The sequence below is a fragment of the Takifugu rubripes genome, chromosome 1 (assembly GCF_901000725.2).
Source record: "Takifugu rubripes chromosome 1, fTakRub1.2, whole genome shotgun sequence".
Taxonomy (NCBI): Eukaryota; Metazoa; Chordata; class Actinopteri; order Tetraodontiformes; family Tetraodontidae; genus Takifugu; species Takifugu rubripes.
This window is the reverse complement of record NC_042285.1, coordinates 15,955,968-15,969,447: the sequence shown is the minus strand read 5'-3', so window position 1 is coordinate 15,969,447 and position 13,480 is coordinate 15,955,968. Positions and strand designations below refer to the sequence as shown.

The 13,480-nt window shown below is 41.1% G+C and overlaps 1 protein-coding gene across 23 annotated transcripts in view; it reads left to right on the top strand.

Annotated features, from left to right (window-relative positions):
• Positions 1-13,480, top strand: part of mycbp2 (MYC binding protein 2) — a 42,545-nt gene that overhangs the window by 10,421 nt on the left and 18,644 nt on the right. For 19 of the 23 annotated variants that reach the window (XM_029837358.1, XM_029837452.1, XM_029837351.1 and 16 more), the window contains exons 12-45: positions 1,375-1,579; positions 1,684-1,848; positions 1,969-2,127; positions 2,223-2,427; positions 2,547-2,692; positions 3,073-3,183; positions 3,491-3,595; positions 5,101-5,220; positions 5,318-5,399; positions 5,634-5,751; positions 5,891-6,249; positions 6,395-6,567; positions 6,714-6,839; positions 7,087-7,214; positions 7,330-7,421; positions 7,506-7,640; positions 7,737-7,820; positions 7,911-8,007; positions 8,103-8,295; positions 9,113-9,387; positions 9,600-9,821; positions 9,932-10,123; positions 10,483-10,689; positions 10,774-10,905; positions 11,019-11,197; positions 11,280-11,422; positions 11,503-11,603; positions 11,695-11,913; positions 12,012-12,234; positions 12,342-12,460; positions 12,566-12,653; positions 12,780-12,829; positions 12,939-13,111; positions 13,219-13,363. In XM_029837358.1, coding sequence (XP_029693218.1) covers positions 1,375-1,579; positions 1,684-1,848; positions 1,969-2,127; positions 2,223-2,427; positions 2,547-2,692; positions 3,073-3,183; positions 3,491-3,595; positions 5,101-5,220; positions 5,318-5,399; positions 5,634-5,751; positions 5,891-6,249; positions 6,395-6,567; positions 6,714-6,839; positions 7,087-7,214; positions 7,330-7,421; positions 7,506-7,640; positions 7,737-7,820; positions 7,911-8,007; positions 8,103-8,295; positions 9,113-9,387; positions 9,600-9,821; positions 9,932-10,123; positions 10,483-10,689; positions 10,774-10,905; positions 11,019-11,197; positions 11,280-11,422; positions 11,503-11,603; positions 11,695-11,913; positions 12,012-12,234; positions 12,342-12,460; positions 12,566-12,653; positions 12,780-12,829; positions 12,939-13,111; positions 13,219-13,363 — 5,271 coding nt within the window. The remainder of the gene's footprint in view (positions 1-1,374; positions 1,580-1,683; positions 1,849-1,968; positions 2,128-2,222; positions 2,428-2,546; positions 2,693-3,072; positions 3,184-3,490; positions 3,596-5,100; positions 5,221-5,317; positions 5,400-5,633; positions 5,752-5,890; positions 6,250-6,394; positions 6,568-6,713; positions 6,840-7,086; positions 7,215-7,329; positions 7,422-7,505; positions 7,641-7,736; positions 7,821-7,910; positions 8,008-8,102; positions 8,296-9,112; positions 9,388-9,599; positions 9,822-9,931; positions 10,124-10,482; positions 10,690-10,773; positions 10,906-11,018; positions 11,198-11,279; positions 11,423-11,502; positions 11,604-11,694; positions 11,914-12,011; positions 12,235-12,341; positions 12,461-12,565; positions 12,654-12,779; positions 12,830-12,938; positions 13,112-13,218; positions 13,364-13,480) is intronic. The other 4 variants (XM_029837363.1, XM_029837447.1, XM_029837395.1 and 1 more) reach the window with 3 other exon arrangements.

The following is a 13,480-nucleotide window of genomic DNA, read 5'->3' as shown; positions in this document are numbered from 1 at the left end:
GGCACTAGAATCAAGGGAAAATCCTCACATTAATTCTATTTCATCTTGTTTGTTCCTTCTTTTGGCAAGATGAACATTCTGGCGTCACCAAGAATTTCTCAGGATTGGACGTATTTAAGCTCATACTGTGCCTCTTTTGAAATAGGGAATGAATGATTGGTGGAGTGGGGGGGTTGCTGTTGTCTTCTTGTTCTATTGATCCACATCAGTTATTGCTATACGCCAATGGGTTCATAAGCTTTTATCCATACTAACCTGGAAGTAATTAAAATATCTCATCTAACTTCTAACCTGTTTCATTTCAGGAATGAATACTTTACAGTTTGTTGTTGGTTGGCCTTGTAGTTTCAGTCAGGTATTCCATTGTCACGGAAAATATTTTGCATTTTTTTCTTCTGGCAGTGTTGGCAAGATAAGAATGCCGCGTTGTTTGTTTGGGTGTGGTTGAATGTCTCTTTACAAGGAAGGTGTGGTGCGGGTTGAGTCTTCTGTAGATAGTTGTCCAGGGCAGTTGACGATTGCATATTTCTGTGTTGATCTGTTGTCCTAATTTCACAGTTCACTTACTCCAAAGATTAAACTATCTCAGAGTGACCTAATGGGTAAAATATGTGCAGCTAAACTCTGCTTTTGAACAAAGTTCATTTATCACTCTGGGTGAACAACATGTCTGACATGTGATAATAACAAGAGTCAAAGGTTATACACCAATTTTTTTTAATGCTTTACAAGCTGCCGTTTGCACTGGTGTTATAATTCTGTCTTTGCAATGGTAAGATGAATGGCATTATAAATGCTGTCTCAATTCCAACTGCAAACTTTGTACGTGTATAATGTTGGGTTACTTCCATTCTTTAAATTATGTGGACGTTGGAATGGTTTCAAACTAAGGCTGAAAATGAATATATTATATATTCTACATTTTATTTTCAGTAATGATTCCATATTTTCTTGCGTAGGTTCATACATCTGTCATGAAAAAATGAATGTGACTTTTAAAAAAAAATACAATGGCACCCTTTCTTGTAGGGTAATTAGAATATATCCATGTTTAACAACTTATCACCTTTTTACTATTTGTCATAAACTTCATATTCCTAGTTTTGTTGTACCAGAATTGCGTGAGTTAAGCACTCCCCCTATGGGTATACCTGTGGTACATTTAATGTTGAAAATGCTAAAAATTAGGTAATTGCAATATAGTTCTATTTATCTGCATTGGCAGTAGAGACATAATGTATTAAAATGATATAAAGATAGAAAAGTTCTGAAATATTTACACTGTTGGCTCAAACCTCCGCTGACATATAAATAAATCCCCAATATTAACCTGTGGCCATCAGCACTAAAACCAATACTTTTATGTCTTAACAGATTTACTACACAGGAAAATACCAGAGTCTGGGTATAAAGCAGGGTGGGCCATCAGCAGGGAAATGGGTGGAATTGCCTGTCACAAAATCACCCAAGATCACTCAATTCTCAGTGGGCCACGATGGATCTCACGCGCTGCTTGTGGCTGAGGATGGCAGTGTGTTCTTTACAGGCTCTGCCAGCAAAGGAGAGGATGGCGAGTCCAGTAAGCTGATTTACATCAATCTTCCTTATTTATGTTTGACCTGTTTTAAGCTCAGTCGTTTCTTTCGTTCGATTTGCTGTGACGTGTGTGATTTTCCTTTGCAGCTAAAAGTCGCAGGCAGCCCAAGCCTTACAAGCCCAAGAAGATGATCAAATTAGAGACAAAGACAGCTGTGTATACAGCTTGTAACAATGGCAGCAGCAGTATTGTTACCAAGGATGGAGAGCTCTACATGTTTGGCAAAGATGCTATTTACAGTGACAGCACTTGTGAGTGAAGCAAAGCAAAGCTGTCTCAACCTTTTGTCTTAAAGATATTTGTTCCTCTGGTTGTATTGTCTATAAATTTGTCAATTTTTTTTCTTCAATATTTCTCCTTCTAATCCACAGGCCAAGTGACAGATCTGAAAGGTCACTTTGTAACTCAGGTTGCTATGGGTAAGGCTCACACATGTGTTTTGACCAAGAATGGTGAAGTGTGGACATTCGGGGTGAATAACAAGGGTCAGTGTGGCAGAGACACAGGATCCATGAGCCAGGCAGGAAAAGGTGAGGACATGGACAAATAATGTCAAGCAACTATGCGCCAAAAATATATCGCTGTGCATGTGGTCTGACTTATTTGGTTTCTGTTTCTATTTTAGCATTTGGTGTAGAGAGCATGGCCACAGCCATGGATGAAGACTTGGAGGATGAGCTGGAAGAGAAAGAAGAAAAGAGTATGATGTGCCAACCAGGCATGCATAAATGGAAGTTGGACCAGTGCATGGTGTGCACTGTGTGTGGCGACTGCACTGGTTATGGTGCCAGCTGTGTTAGCAGTGGACGGCCAGACAGAGTACCAGGAGGGTAAGAGGACACCCAAACACAAGATCTTAAAAAAACTAAAATTTCTGTTTGTGAGACAAACAGGTAACAATTTCTGCTAAAGAATTTACATGTGTTTGTCCTTGTCTATCATTAAACAGTATCTGTGGCTGTGGGTCTGGCGAGTCTGGCTGCTCAGTGTGTGGATGTTGTAAAGCATGTGCCAGAGAGCTGGATGGTCAAGAAGCCAGGCAGAGAGGCATCTTTGATGCGGTCAAAGAGATGATTCCATTGGACCTGCTGCTAGGTATGCTCAGTCTTAGGGTTTTCTTCATCTTTTACACAGTAATTACACCTCACCTCACATCATTCAGTCTTGTTCTGCTCAATTAAATGTCATATTCAAAATGCTATTTTATATCAGCATTTCTGTCTGTCTCATGAAGCAATGCTGCTTATGCTGCAAATATGATACTGTTGTATTTTTACTGCACTATATTTTGCACTCCTGTTGCTGCTCATCTTGTTTTATTTCCGTGTTTTGCAAATGCATTGCTTCTCCATTGTCTGTCCATCATTCATTGATGTTTGTGTTGTTTTGTTTTGTTTTGTTTTGCTCTGCTCCCCTCTGTCCACCCATCTCTGTCTTCCGCTGGCCTGCCTGTATCTGGGGCCTTGTGTTTTCAGCTGTGCCTGTCCCTCCCCCTCCAGGAGTGAACATCGAGGAGCACATTCAGATCCGCCAGGAGGAGAAACGTCAGAGGATCAATCGTCGACACAGGCTCGAGGAAGGCAGAGGTATGGATCAAGGCGAAGGAGGAAATATTTATGGGCTGTGTAGATTCTGTTTCATGAATCTAGGTGAAATGAGTCTGGGTGAAAATGACAAAGCAGGGCTCGAGACTGAATATTCTGTGTCCATTCCATTTTTTCCCCCAGCACTTATAACCTCCAGGTGCTGCCTCAGCCTGGGTGCGGTGCCTTGGTGTTTGCTCCCTTGCTTGTCTTAGTTTTTTTCTGTGTGTGTTTTTTGGTGTAGTATTACCATATGTTCTATCCCATTTGTGAGCATTGTGCATGCATGTGAAAGTTTCTTTCTCCCCAGGCCCCCTTGTTTTTCCTGGTCCCATTTTTATGAACCAGCGTGAGCAGGCCCTAGCCAGAATAAGACCCCTTCAGGCACTAAGGCATAAACGGGACAAGCACAAAGGTACTATGGTCTTCACTCTCTCAGCGGGTGCAGAGACATCCTTTTGACTCATCTCCAAATCTGGCTGTCCCGACCACCTCCTCTCTCACGCTCTCATGTACTTACCAGGTTTCATGGTAAAATGTAATGCAATCTAATGTAAAGGAATCACAGTGGAGAAAGTTTTACACTGGCTGGGTTAAACATTACTCACAAGCTGGTTCCTTTATGATTTTCTTTCAGATCTTTGCTACAGTTTATTTTGTAAGGAATTGGTAAACTTGACATTGGAATGCTTACTAATGTTTATGTTTATTTGTTTTTTTTAAAATTCACCATTCCTGTTCTTTATCTGTCCTTGCATGCAAGAACAAAGTAATTACAAGGACAGAAAAATTATAGGGCAGCAAATTTTGAGCTACAAAGGATTATATGCATAAGTCGACCTCAGGCAGATGAACACCTTTACTTGGTGTGGGATCATTAATGAATGAGCCTTATTTTAACACTTTAACCAAATGTAAAACCAATGCCATCATCTTATTTTCTGTTTTGCCCTGTTGTCTGTCTTGTATTACCTCTCCATCTATGGCAATAACAATACATGGCACCTACTGTATCCAAAAGTACAAACTGTCTATAGTCATTATAATTTACACAGCAGCTGGACAAATACAAGCTTTTTTATCTGTGTCTGCAGAGTAAAAATTAAGTGCAGATTAATTTTGGATTAAATTGTTGCTGTTGCAGTGTGTGTATATGTTGGATTGGGGATGTAGGTTTAAAAATAATGGGAGGAAGACTTCAACATGGCATGCTTTAGACTCTCTGTGCTGATGCATCAGTTTTGGATGCATGAGGATAAATGACTGCTTTATTGTTCCACTCTTATATCCAAAACAAAAATTGATCCTGTCCCTCAGTGCTTTAACATTTTACTTTTGTGACACAGTTTAAGGATGATGCATAGTTGCAAGTGTAAGTTATTGGAATACACTTCTAAAATTCAGAGTCTATCATCATTTCCTCAATCCATCTCTCATAAATGTTGAAGCCATGAGCCATTTTTTCGAAGGGTGGAATATCAAAGCCTGTAATAAAGGTGAACTACACCTGTTTCTGTGTCCCCAAAATAGAAACTGCCATTGTTATTGTAGCCTGGAGTTCTTTGCGGAAGTTTTTCACCTTACATCACAAATGTAACCTCTTGCATTGGGCTCAGGGTACACCAGATTCACTCATTCCTGTTAAACACAGCATTTGAATGAAACAAGAATTGCTAAGCAATAATTAATATTTTAATAATAGAACTGGTTGCCAAAAGCCCTTATGCTTCAGAGGCATTTTGTCCAAAATTGTCTTTCAGCATGCTTTCCCGTTTTCCACCATTCCTTTTGTATACATTTTTTCCTTCCAGATTTGTTTGCCAGGATTCTGCAGGGATACGCACCTCTGCGGTCTGCAGCTGCCACTGATCCCCCCCTGCCATGTACTCAAAAAGCCTGATTCTAAATTTTGTATTGTAGATGGTAGCAGCGAGCGTGGCGAGAAGGATGCCAGCAAAATCACCACCTATCCCCCTGGTGCTGTGAGATTTGACTGTGAATTGAGAGCTGTACAGGTCAGCTGTGGTTTTCATCATTCAGGTGGGTTAATTTCCTTCACCCGTATTTTAAGAAGAAAGTCAAATCAATCATTTATTTTTTTTATGCGGACAAATAAACATTTTATTTTTGTTTGCAGTTGTGCTGATGGAAAATGGAGACGTCTACACATTTGGCTATGGGCAGCATGGGCAGCTTGGACATGGAGATGTCAACTCCAGGTACGTGTGGGGGAAAAATACATTGACTTGTCTGTCTAGTGTGCATGGAAGAAGGTAAAAAAGCCACAATCGATTGAGAGGGGTACAGTTAAACTTAACTAACCACGGAAGTGTAAAAACTGAATGTGTATACTGAAGGCCTCCTATTCACTGCGTGTATTACTGGCTAATTTTGCCATATGAGTCTATGAAACCTAAACTAGATCTTTTTTTTTTTTTTTTTATCCGTATCAGGGGTTCTCCCACTTTGGTGCAGGCCCTGCCAGGTCCGAGTGTGCAGGTGACAGCAGGCAGTAACCACACAGCCGTTCTCCTCATAGATGGTCAGGTGTTCACCTTTGGCAGCTTTTCGGTAGGAAACAGATTTCCCGCACTTTGTGTCGATACACTTTGTTAAAGCTGTAGAACATTCAAATGCACATGAAGGTCCTGTGATAAAACAGTTACACAAACTGCAGCGAGAAGTCTGAATCTGTTAACTTTTATTGCAGAAAGGACAGCTGGGGCGGCCTATTCTAGATATGCCCTACTGGAATGCCAAGCCATCTCCCATGCCCAACATTGGTGCCAAATACGGACGCAAGGCAACTTGGATTGGTGCAAGTGGGGACCAGACATTCTTGCGAATTGATGAGGCCCTCATCAATTCCCATGTCCTTGCCACTTCGGAGATCTTTGCCAGCAAGCAAATTATTGGCCTGGTGCCCTCCTTTGTGTCTGAGTCACCCCCATTTAAATGTTTGCTGATCAACAAAATGGATGGAAGCTGCCGGACATTCAATGACTCTGAACAGGAGGAGTTGCAAGGATTTGGCCTGTGCCTGGATCCAGTGTATGATGTCATCTGGAGGTCAGTCCAAGGACCATGCACCTATTATCTTACCTTTAAAAAACTGTAAACTGACTCTACCATCTTGTTTAGTTAGCTTACATATTTCAATAGTTTGAAATGGTACCATCTTTTTGCTTTTCCCCTTGGCTCTCTTTATACTTAGGTTCCTCCCAGCTACAAGAGAAATGCTGTGTTACAATGCAGTAATAGCAGATGCCAGAATGTCCTCTGCTACAGACCTGCAAGCCCACTGTAGCATCCTTAGCCCTGAGCTTGCATTGCCTTCAGGATCACATGCCACCACTACGCGCTCTCATGGAGCCCTCCACATTCTCGGTAATCGTGCATCACTACCATTAACCTTCTTCCACTGTATTATAATGTCTAAAATATAGATATGGTGACGTGCTTGTAGAAATTCTGCCTTGTCAAATTAGAATTACAAAAGCAATGTTAAGAACTATCCTTGGTGGTCTGCTCAGGTTGTTTGGATACCCTGGCAGCCATGCAAGAGCTGAAGATGGGTGTAGCCAGTGCAGAGGAAGAAACCCAGGCAGTGATGAAGGTCTATTCCAAGGAAGACTATAGTGTGGTGAACCGCTTTGAGAGTAAGTGGGCTCTTTATTGATGTTTAATACTGCATGACAGGAGATGCAGGTAGATATTTATTTATTTGTTTCAGATTTTTCTTTAATGTTGGTATCTGTTACACCTGATGGTTCACTGTCAGATAAGCTAAAGTACTAAAGCATCAATACACAATACAGTTATGATATGTTGTTAAAAGGAACCAAGTTAAAATTAGATCAGTGGTTTGTACATGCTTACTGATTGATCTCTTGTGGGGTATTGTAGGTCACGGTGGTGGTTGGGGCTACTCAGCCCACTCTGTGGAGGCCATTCGATTCTGTGCAGATGCTGACATCCTGCTAGGTGGGCTGGGCCTCTTTGGTGGACGAGGAGAGTATACTGCCAAGATAAAAGTAAGCTATTATATAAATAATGAAATAAGATTTTGCTCTGTTGCTTTTCATAGTCATTTCTTTTAATGCTATTGTAACATAAACTTTAAAACTCAGTCTTCTCATTCTTGTGCAGCTGTTTGAGCTAGGTCCTGATGGAGGAGACCATGAAACTGATGGAGATCTGCTGGCTGAGACGGATGTATTGGCCTATGACTGTGCTGCCAGGTAAACCTTACGATCACAAATATCTTCTGAAACATAGTGAATGTTGAATTAATATTTGCACCTATATTATTTTTGTAATATTAGAGAGAAATATGCCATGATGTTTGATGAGCCAGTGCTGCTGCAGCTGGGATGGTGGTATGTGGCGTGGGCACGAGTTTCTGGTCCAAGCAGTGACTGTGGCTCTCATGGACAGGCTACCATTACCACTGATGATGGGTATACAATACATAATGCTTAATATTTATATATGCCCAGTAATGATGTTATCTAATGCAATTTAAGTAATGTTGGTCTTTTCTTACTTTTTTTTAGTGTGGTTTTTCAGTTCAAAAGCTCTAAGAAGTCAAACAATGGTACAGATGTTAATGCAGGTCAAATTCCACAACTTCTTTACAGGTAAGTAATATTTCATTGAGTGTGAAAATTATTTGTATTTGCATATTTCTGAGTAATTTCGTTAATTGCTTCTTTATATGTTAACGTTAGGCTTCCCTCAAATGATGGCAATGCATCTAAAGGGAAACAGCAGACCAGCGAACCAGTCCATATCCTCAAGCGCTCATTTGCACGTACAGTCTCTGTTGTGAGTATTGTCTGTATCTATTGTCTGTCACTACTCACCCCACATTCCATACAATACTTATATTTATATCACTGTATTCATCTGTTTTTGTAAAGGAATGTTTTGACTCCTTGCTGAGTATTCTTCACTGGAGTTGGACAACTTTGGTGTTGGGTGTGGAGGAGCTTAGAGGACTCAAGGGCTTTCAGTACACAGCAACCTTGCTGGACCTGGAGAGACTTTGTTTTGTTGGCACATGCTGCCTTCGCCTCCTCAGAGTGTACATCTGTGAGATCTTCCCCATTGCTGGTGAGGACACAGTAAAATTAGCAAATCAGTTCTTAAATAGAATATAATAGAATATGCCTGTATTTCTTCTTATATTATTGATTGCACAAAGACATTTCATAGCCATATGGAAGGTAAGTCTTGAGCCACTGCATCTTCAACCATGACGTCACTGTGGATCCATCGGACCTGTACGCTTTGTGATAGTGGGCGATACTGGAGCCCCCTGAGAAAACCCACTTGCATAATAGAGAGCACACAGAATGAGCATACACAATGTCCAATTGTAACTGGGCATCGAAAACCAGGATCTTCTTGGTTCAACCACTATGCCAAAGTGCTGCCAAAAATAAAATTAAAATAGTGTAGTTTGCTTCTGCCTGTGCCTGCATATAATTTCTCTGGGACCTCCACATTCCTCCTATATTCCAGAAATATGCACATTTGGTTGATTGGGGATTCTCAACTGACCCTTTATGTGAGGGTATTAATGAATGGTGGTTATGTGCTGTTATGAAATGACGACTTGTCCAAGGTGTGTTATTGCCTCTTACCCACTGATTCTGGGATAGGCTCCAGCATTCCTTGTGGGTCCTGATAATGAATTAATGGTGTTAGCAGAAAGGGAATTGATTTTCTCATTATGTCCACACATTTTGAATACATTCCAGACATTAAAAATAAAATATTCGTCTTGTTATATCAAAGATAATATTTACAATTAAGAAATAAGGTGTTTCCCTAAAGATTGCTAGTTTTAGTAATTGCACTTACTCCTGAATGTTGCATTATCTGAAGCAAAATAGCAGCGATTTTCTTCTGTTTCACTTATATTCAGCCAGCACCAAAGCTGTGGTGGACGAGTCAAGCAAGCTGGCAGAGTGTGTGGGCAAGACACGCAGCCTACTGAAGAAAATACTATCAGAAGGAATGGACAACTGCCTGACCAGGCTTGACAATGATCCCCAGGGCTACTTGTCTCAACCATTGACCCTTCTGGAAGCTGTGCTGCAGGAATGCCACAACACCTTCACTGCTTGCTTCCATTCTTTCTATCCAACCCCAGCTCTGCAGTGGGCCTGCCTATGTGATCTACTCAACTGCCTTGATCAGGTTTGTATCGGAATCTCAAGCTGTTGTTGATACCAGTAAAAATGACTGACTGATTCAGGTCACTGTATTATGATATCTTAATTTTCTTTTTTTATTTACCAAAATAGTCTTGGTTTGACAAGGAAAATATTATTCTACCTCAACATAGGTTATGTGTTTAATTAAAAGTCCTCATAACATTGGAGATGTATTCTTGTCTACTCTGTTTTTAGGACATTGCTGAAGCCAATTTCCGGACATCAAGCAGCCGTCTGCTGGCAGCTGTAATGTCAGCTCTGTGCAACACTTCCGTCAAGCTGACATCAATTCTGCCCATCGCATATGACGGAGAGGTTCTGCTGCGCTCTCTGGTCAAACAAGTCAGCACAGAGAATGACTCTGCCCTTGCTCACCGCTTCCCCCTGCTGGTGGCCCACATGGAGAAACTGAGCCATGTGAGCTTTTGAATGTTGTTTTCATTTGAAAATTGGAGATATGATATGTTGTGCTGGTTTTGATTAAAATACTATTTCATTTTTTAAAATTTAATTAAATTTTTTGTTAGACGGAGGAAAACCTGATGGGGATGACCAGTTTTCGGGAGGTACTGGAGAAGATGTTGGTGATTGTTGTGCTGCCTGTGAGGAAGAGTTTGAGGAAGGAGGTGGAGCTGTTTTCTCCACATTTGGTTTCTAACACCTGTGGATTGCTGGCCTCCATTGTTTCTGAGCTCACTGCCTCTGCTCTGGGTTCCGAGGTAGTAAATGTATACAATACATAAATATTTACTTACTAATAATTGCATATTAATTTTATTCATATTTATTCAGTGAATAACTAAATTCTCACTCATAAGTGGCTCTTTCACTGTCTTGAATCTCATTTATTATCATAATTTTATCTGTTCACATGTTTTTTTAATATTAGTTTATTTATTCTTATATTAAAATGTTGCTCACAAAACAATAGTTGGACATTATAATTAACACCATAGTTGTAGTTTTGTTTTCCTTCCAATTTTGTTATTTTTATGCAGCAAGTACATAGTAAAATTTAATAAACTAATCAACCTAATATTATTGTCCTAAGAGCTGAACAATTTTCTTGCTCCTCTAGGTTGATGGCCTGAACTCGCTCCACTCTGTGAAAACATCTCCTAACCGGTTTACCAAAACTAGCCAGGGCCGGAGCTGGAACACAGGAAATGGCTCACCAGATGCCATCTGTCTGATGGTGGACAAGCCAGGTGTTGTGCTGGTTGGCGTCTGTGTGTACGGAGGAGGGGGCATCCACGAATATGAACTAGAAGTGCTCGCTGATGATGTCAGTGATTATTATCTGTTTTTCAAATGATTGTTCAAATATTATGTCTATTACAATTATTGACCCGCTATTCTCCCTGTGTAGACTGAGCACCCAGGAGACTCGGCACATTCACACAGATGGACATCTCTGGAATTAGTGAAGGGCACCTACAGCACTGATGATTCTCCCAGTGATATTTCTGAAATACGACTTGACAAGGCTGTCCCACTGAAGGTACAGTGTAAGCTTAAAACAATGACATGTTCTGATAACTTACTCTGGTAGTTTTAAACTCTTTTAAACTGATTTTGATTTGAATGCATAATCTCGTGTGACATCATTTGCAGGAGGGAGTAAAGTATGCGGTTCGTCTACGTAACTATGGCAGTAGAACAGCGAATGGGGACGGAGGGATGACAACCATTCAGTGCTCCGATGGTGTTTCATTTACCTTCAGCACATGTAGCTTGAGCAGCAATGGGACCAATCAGACTAGAGGACAGATTCCACAAATACTCTACTACAGGTAAACCATAAGCCTCTGAAATGTTTCATTTCTCAAGTTTTTTCCTTTCCTGTTTTGAGTTAACATCTTTTTGTGGATAAAGGAGTGAGTACGATGGGGATCTCCAGTCTCAGCTCCTGAGCAAAGCCAATGAGGAGGACAAGAACTGCAGTAGAGCTCTGTCTGTGGTTAATGCTGTTGTGAGGGCAGCAAAAGATCTGCTTCACAGAGCTTTTGCTGTTGATGGTAAGGACAAAAATCTTTTGAAAGTACATCTTTAGTGACAGTTTATGATCTTCAATGTGCTTTCTATTTTTTTCCTCCAGTGGAAGACATCCCAGAGCTCCTAAGTTCCTCCAGTCTATTTTCTATGCTCTTGCCCCTTATTCTGTCCTACATTGGTCCTGTGGCTGCATCTGTGCCCAAGGTAGATTCAGGACAAACTCTTAATCTGAACCTGTTGACTTATCTCTTCCCACTTTGGAGTAATAATGCAATTCTGCCTCCTCTTTCTTCAGGCTGCTGTTGAAGTCTTTGTACTGGTTCAGGATCTGTTACCGGCTGTCTCTGCTCTCAACCAAAAATACGCCCCACCCACCTTCAATCCCAATCAGTCGACTGACAGCACAACAGGCAACCAGCCTGAGCAGGGCCTCTCGGCCTGTACCACCTCCAACCACTATTCAGTAATCGAAAGTGACCACCCCTACAAACAGGCTAGCATAACACAGTACAGGGTAAGTTATTCTTTGGCATGACTTCTGTTATCCATGTCCATGGGGCACAGATACTCTCAGGATTCAGTTAGTTTATCTTGTATTTGGCCTTGCTACAGGTGTCATTTCCGGACTGTGTACGCTGGACCACAATTGAGTTTGACCCGCAGTGTGGTACTGCGCAACCTGAGGATGTCCTGCGTCTGCTTATTCCCAACCGTACCCTCCATTTGTCAAACCTGGGGGGCAAACCTTTGGTCCACGATACCATCAACACCTGGACTGAACTCAGGAAGTTCTCAGGCTCAACTGGCTGGCCAACCTCTGTCCTTGTCCTGCCAGGTAAGAAGGCTGAACATCATTATTGTTGCTGTTCTCTCCACTGAACCACAAGACTTTCAGTTCTCTACAAACTCTCAACATATTTGTATGTCCTCCTCTCATTTCAGGAAATGAGCTACTGTTCTCACTGGAAACAGCCTCTGATTATGTCAAAGACGAAAAGGCATGCTTTTATGGCTTTAAATGTGTAGCAGTGGGTTATGAATTTAACCCTGGTGTTGATGAGGTAAAGAGAATCCATACTGTAATAAATCGATATTGAAATTCACTGTTTATGTATAAGTGGCATTTGTGTCTGCCCTCTGTGGATCACCTTGCTATTGGATTTCAGGGTCTAATCATGCTTGAGAAAGAGTTGGCGTACCTGGGCAGTGTGTGTGCTGCAGCTCTGATGAAGAAAGATCTGGCCCTCCCAATTGGTATTGATATTATAAACCTCTGAAAACATAAATAGTCCTATAGTCCACAATGGCTTTCTGACTTAAACTAATATTGTAATTAAGCTTGCATAAACCATATGCTAATCCTGTGTATATAAATTCAAGGTAATGAATTGGAGGAGGATCTTGAGATTTTGGAGGAAGCTTCTCTTCAGGTGACTCAACTTTAAAACTTTAAAACATTAAGTCGCTCTTATTATGGTAAAAACTGTTTTATATGCACTGTTCATTTCTTGAATGTTATTTTTCTCTCACCTCCTGCAGGTGTGTAAATCACATTCAGGGATCCTTGGGAAGGGTCTTGCTTTATCCCACTCCCCAACAATTCTTGAAGCACTGGAGGGAAATCTACCCCTGCACCTCCAAACCAATGAACACTCTTTCCTTGAGGACTTCATTACCTGTGTGCAGAACTCAAGTGGAGGGCGTCTTGCCAGGTAAAACATAATGAAGGGTGTCTGACAAAGAGCCAAGTATGAGCTGATTGTTTTTGTTGTGACATTTTTGATAGAAATCACTAAAAATGTCATTTAATGTCACCTAGGTGGCTGCAGCCTGACTCTTATGCAGATCCCCAGAAGACATCACTGATCTTGAACAAGGATGACATACGCTGTGGGTGGCCAGCCACTGTGGTTGTACAGACCAAAGACCAGTATGGAGATGTGGTGCATGTCCCTAATATGAAAGTGAGAAGAAGTCACTCTTTCTGCATTTAAGCGTTCTATATTTCCTGGACCTTAAATAGTCGAAGGAGCAGCTTTAGAGTTTAAGTACCATCTTTGTGCTTTATCTTTGGCATCATA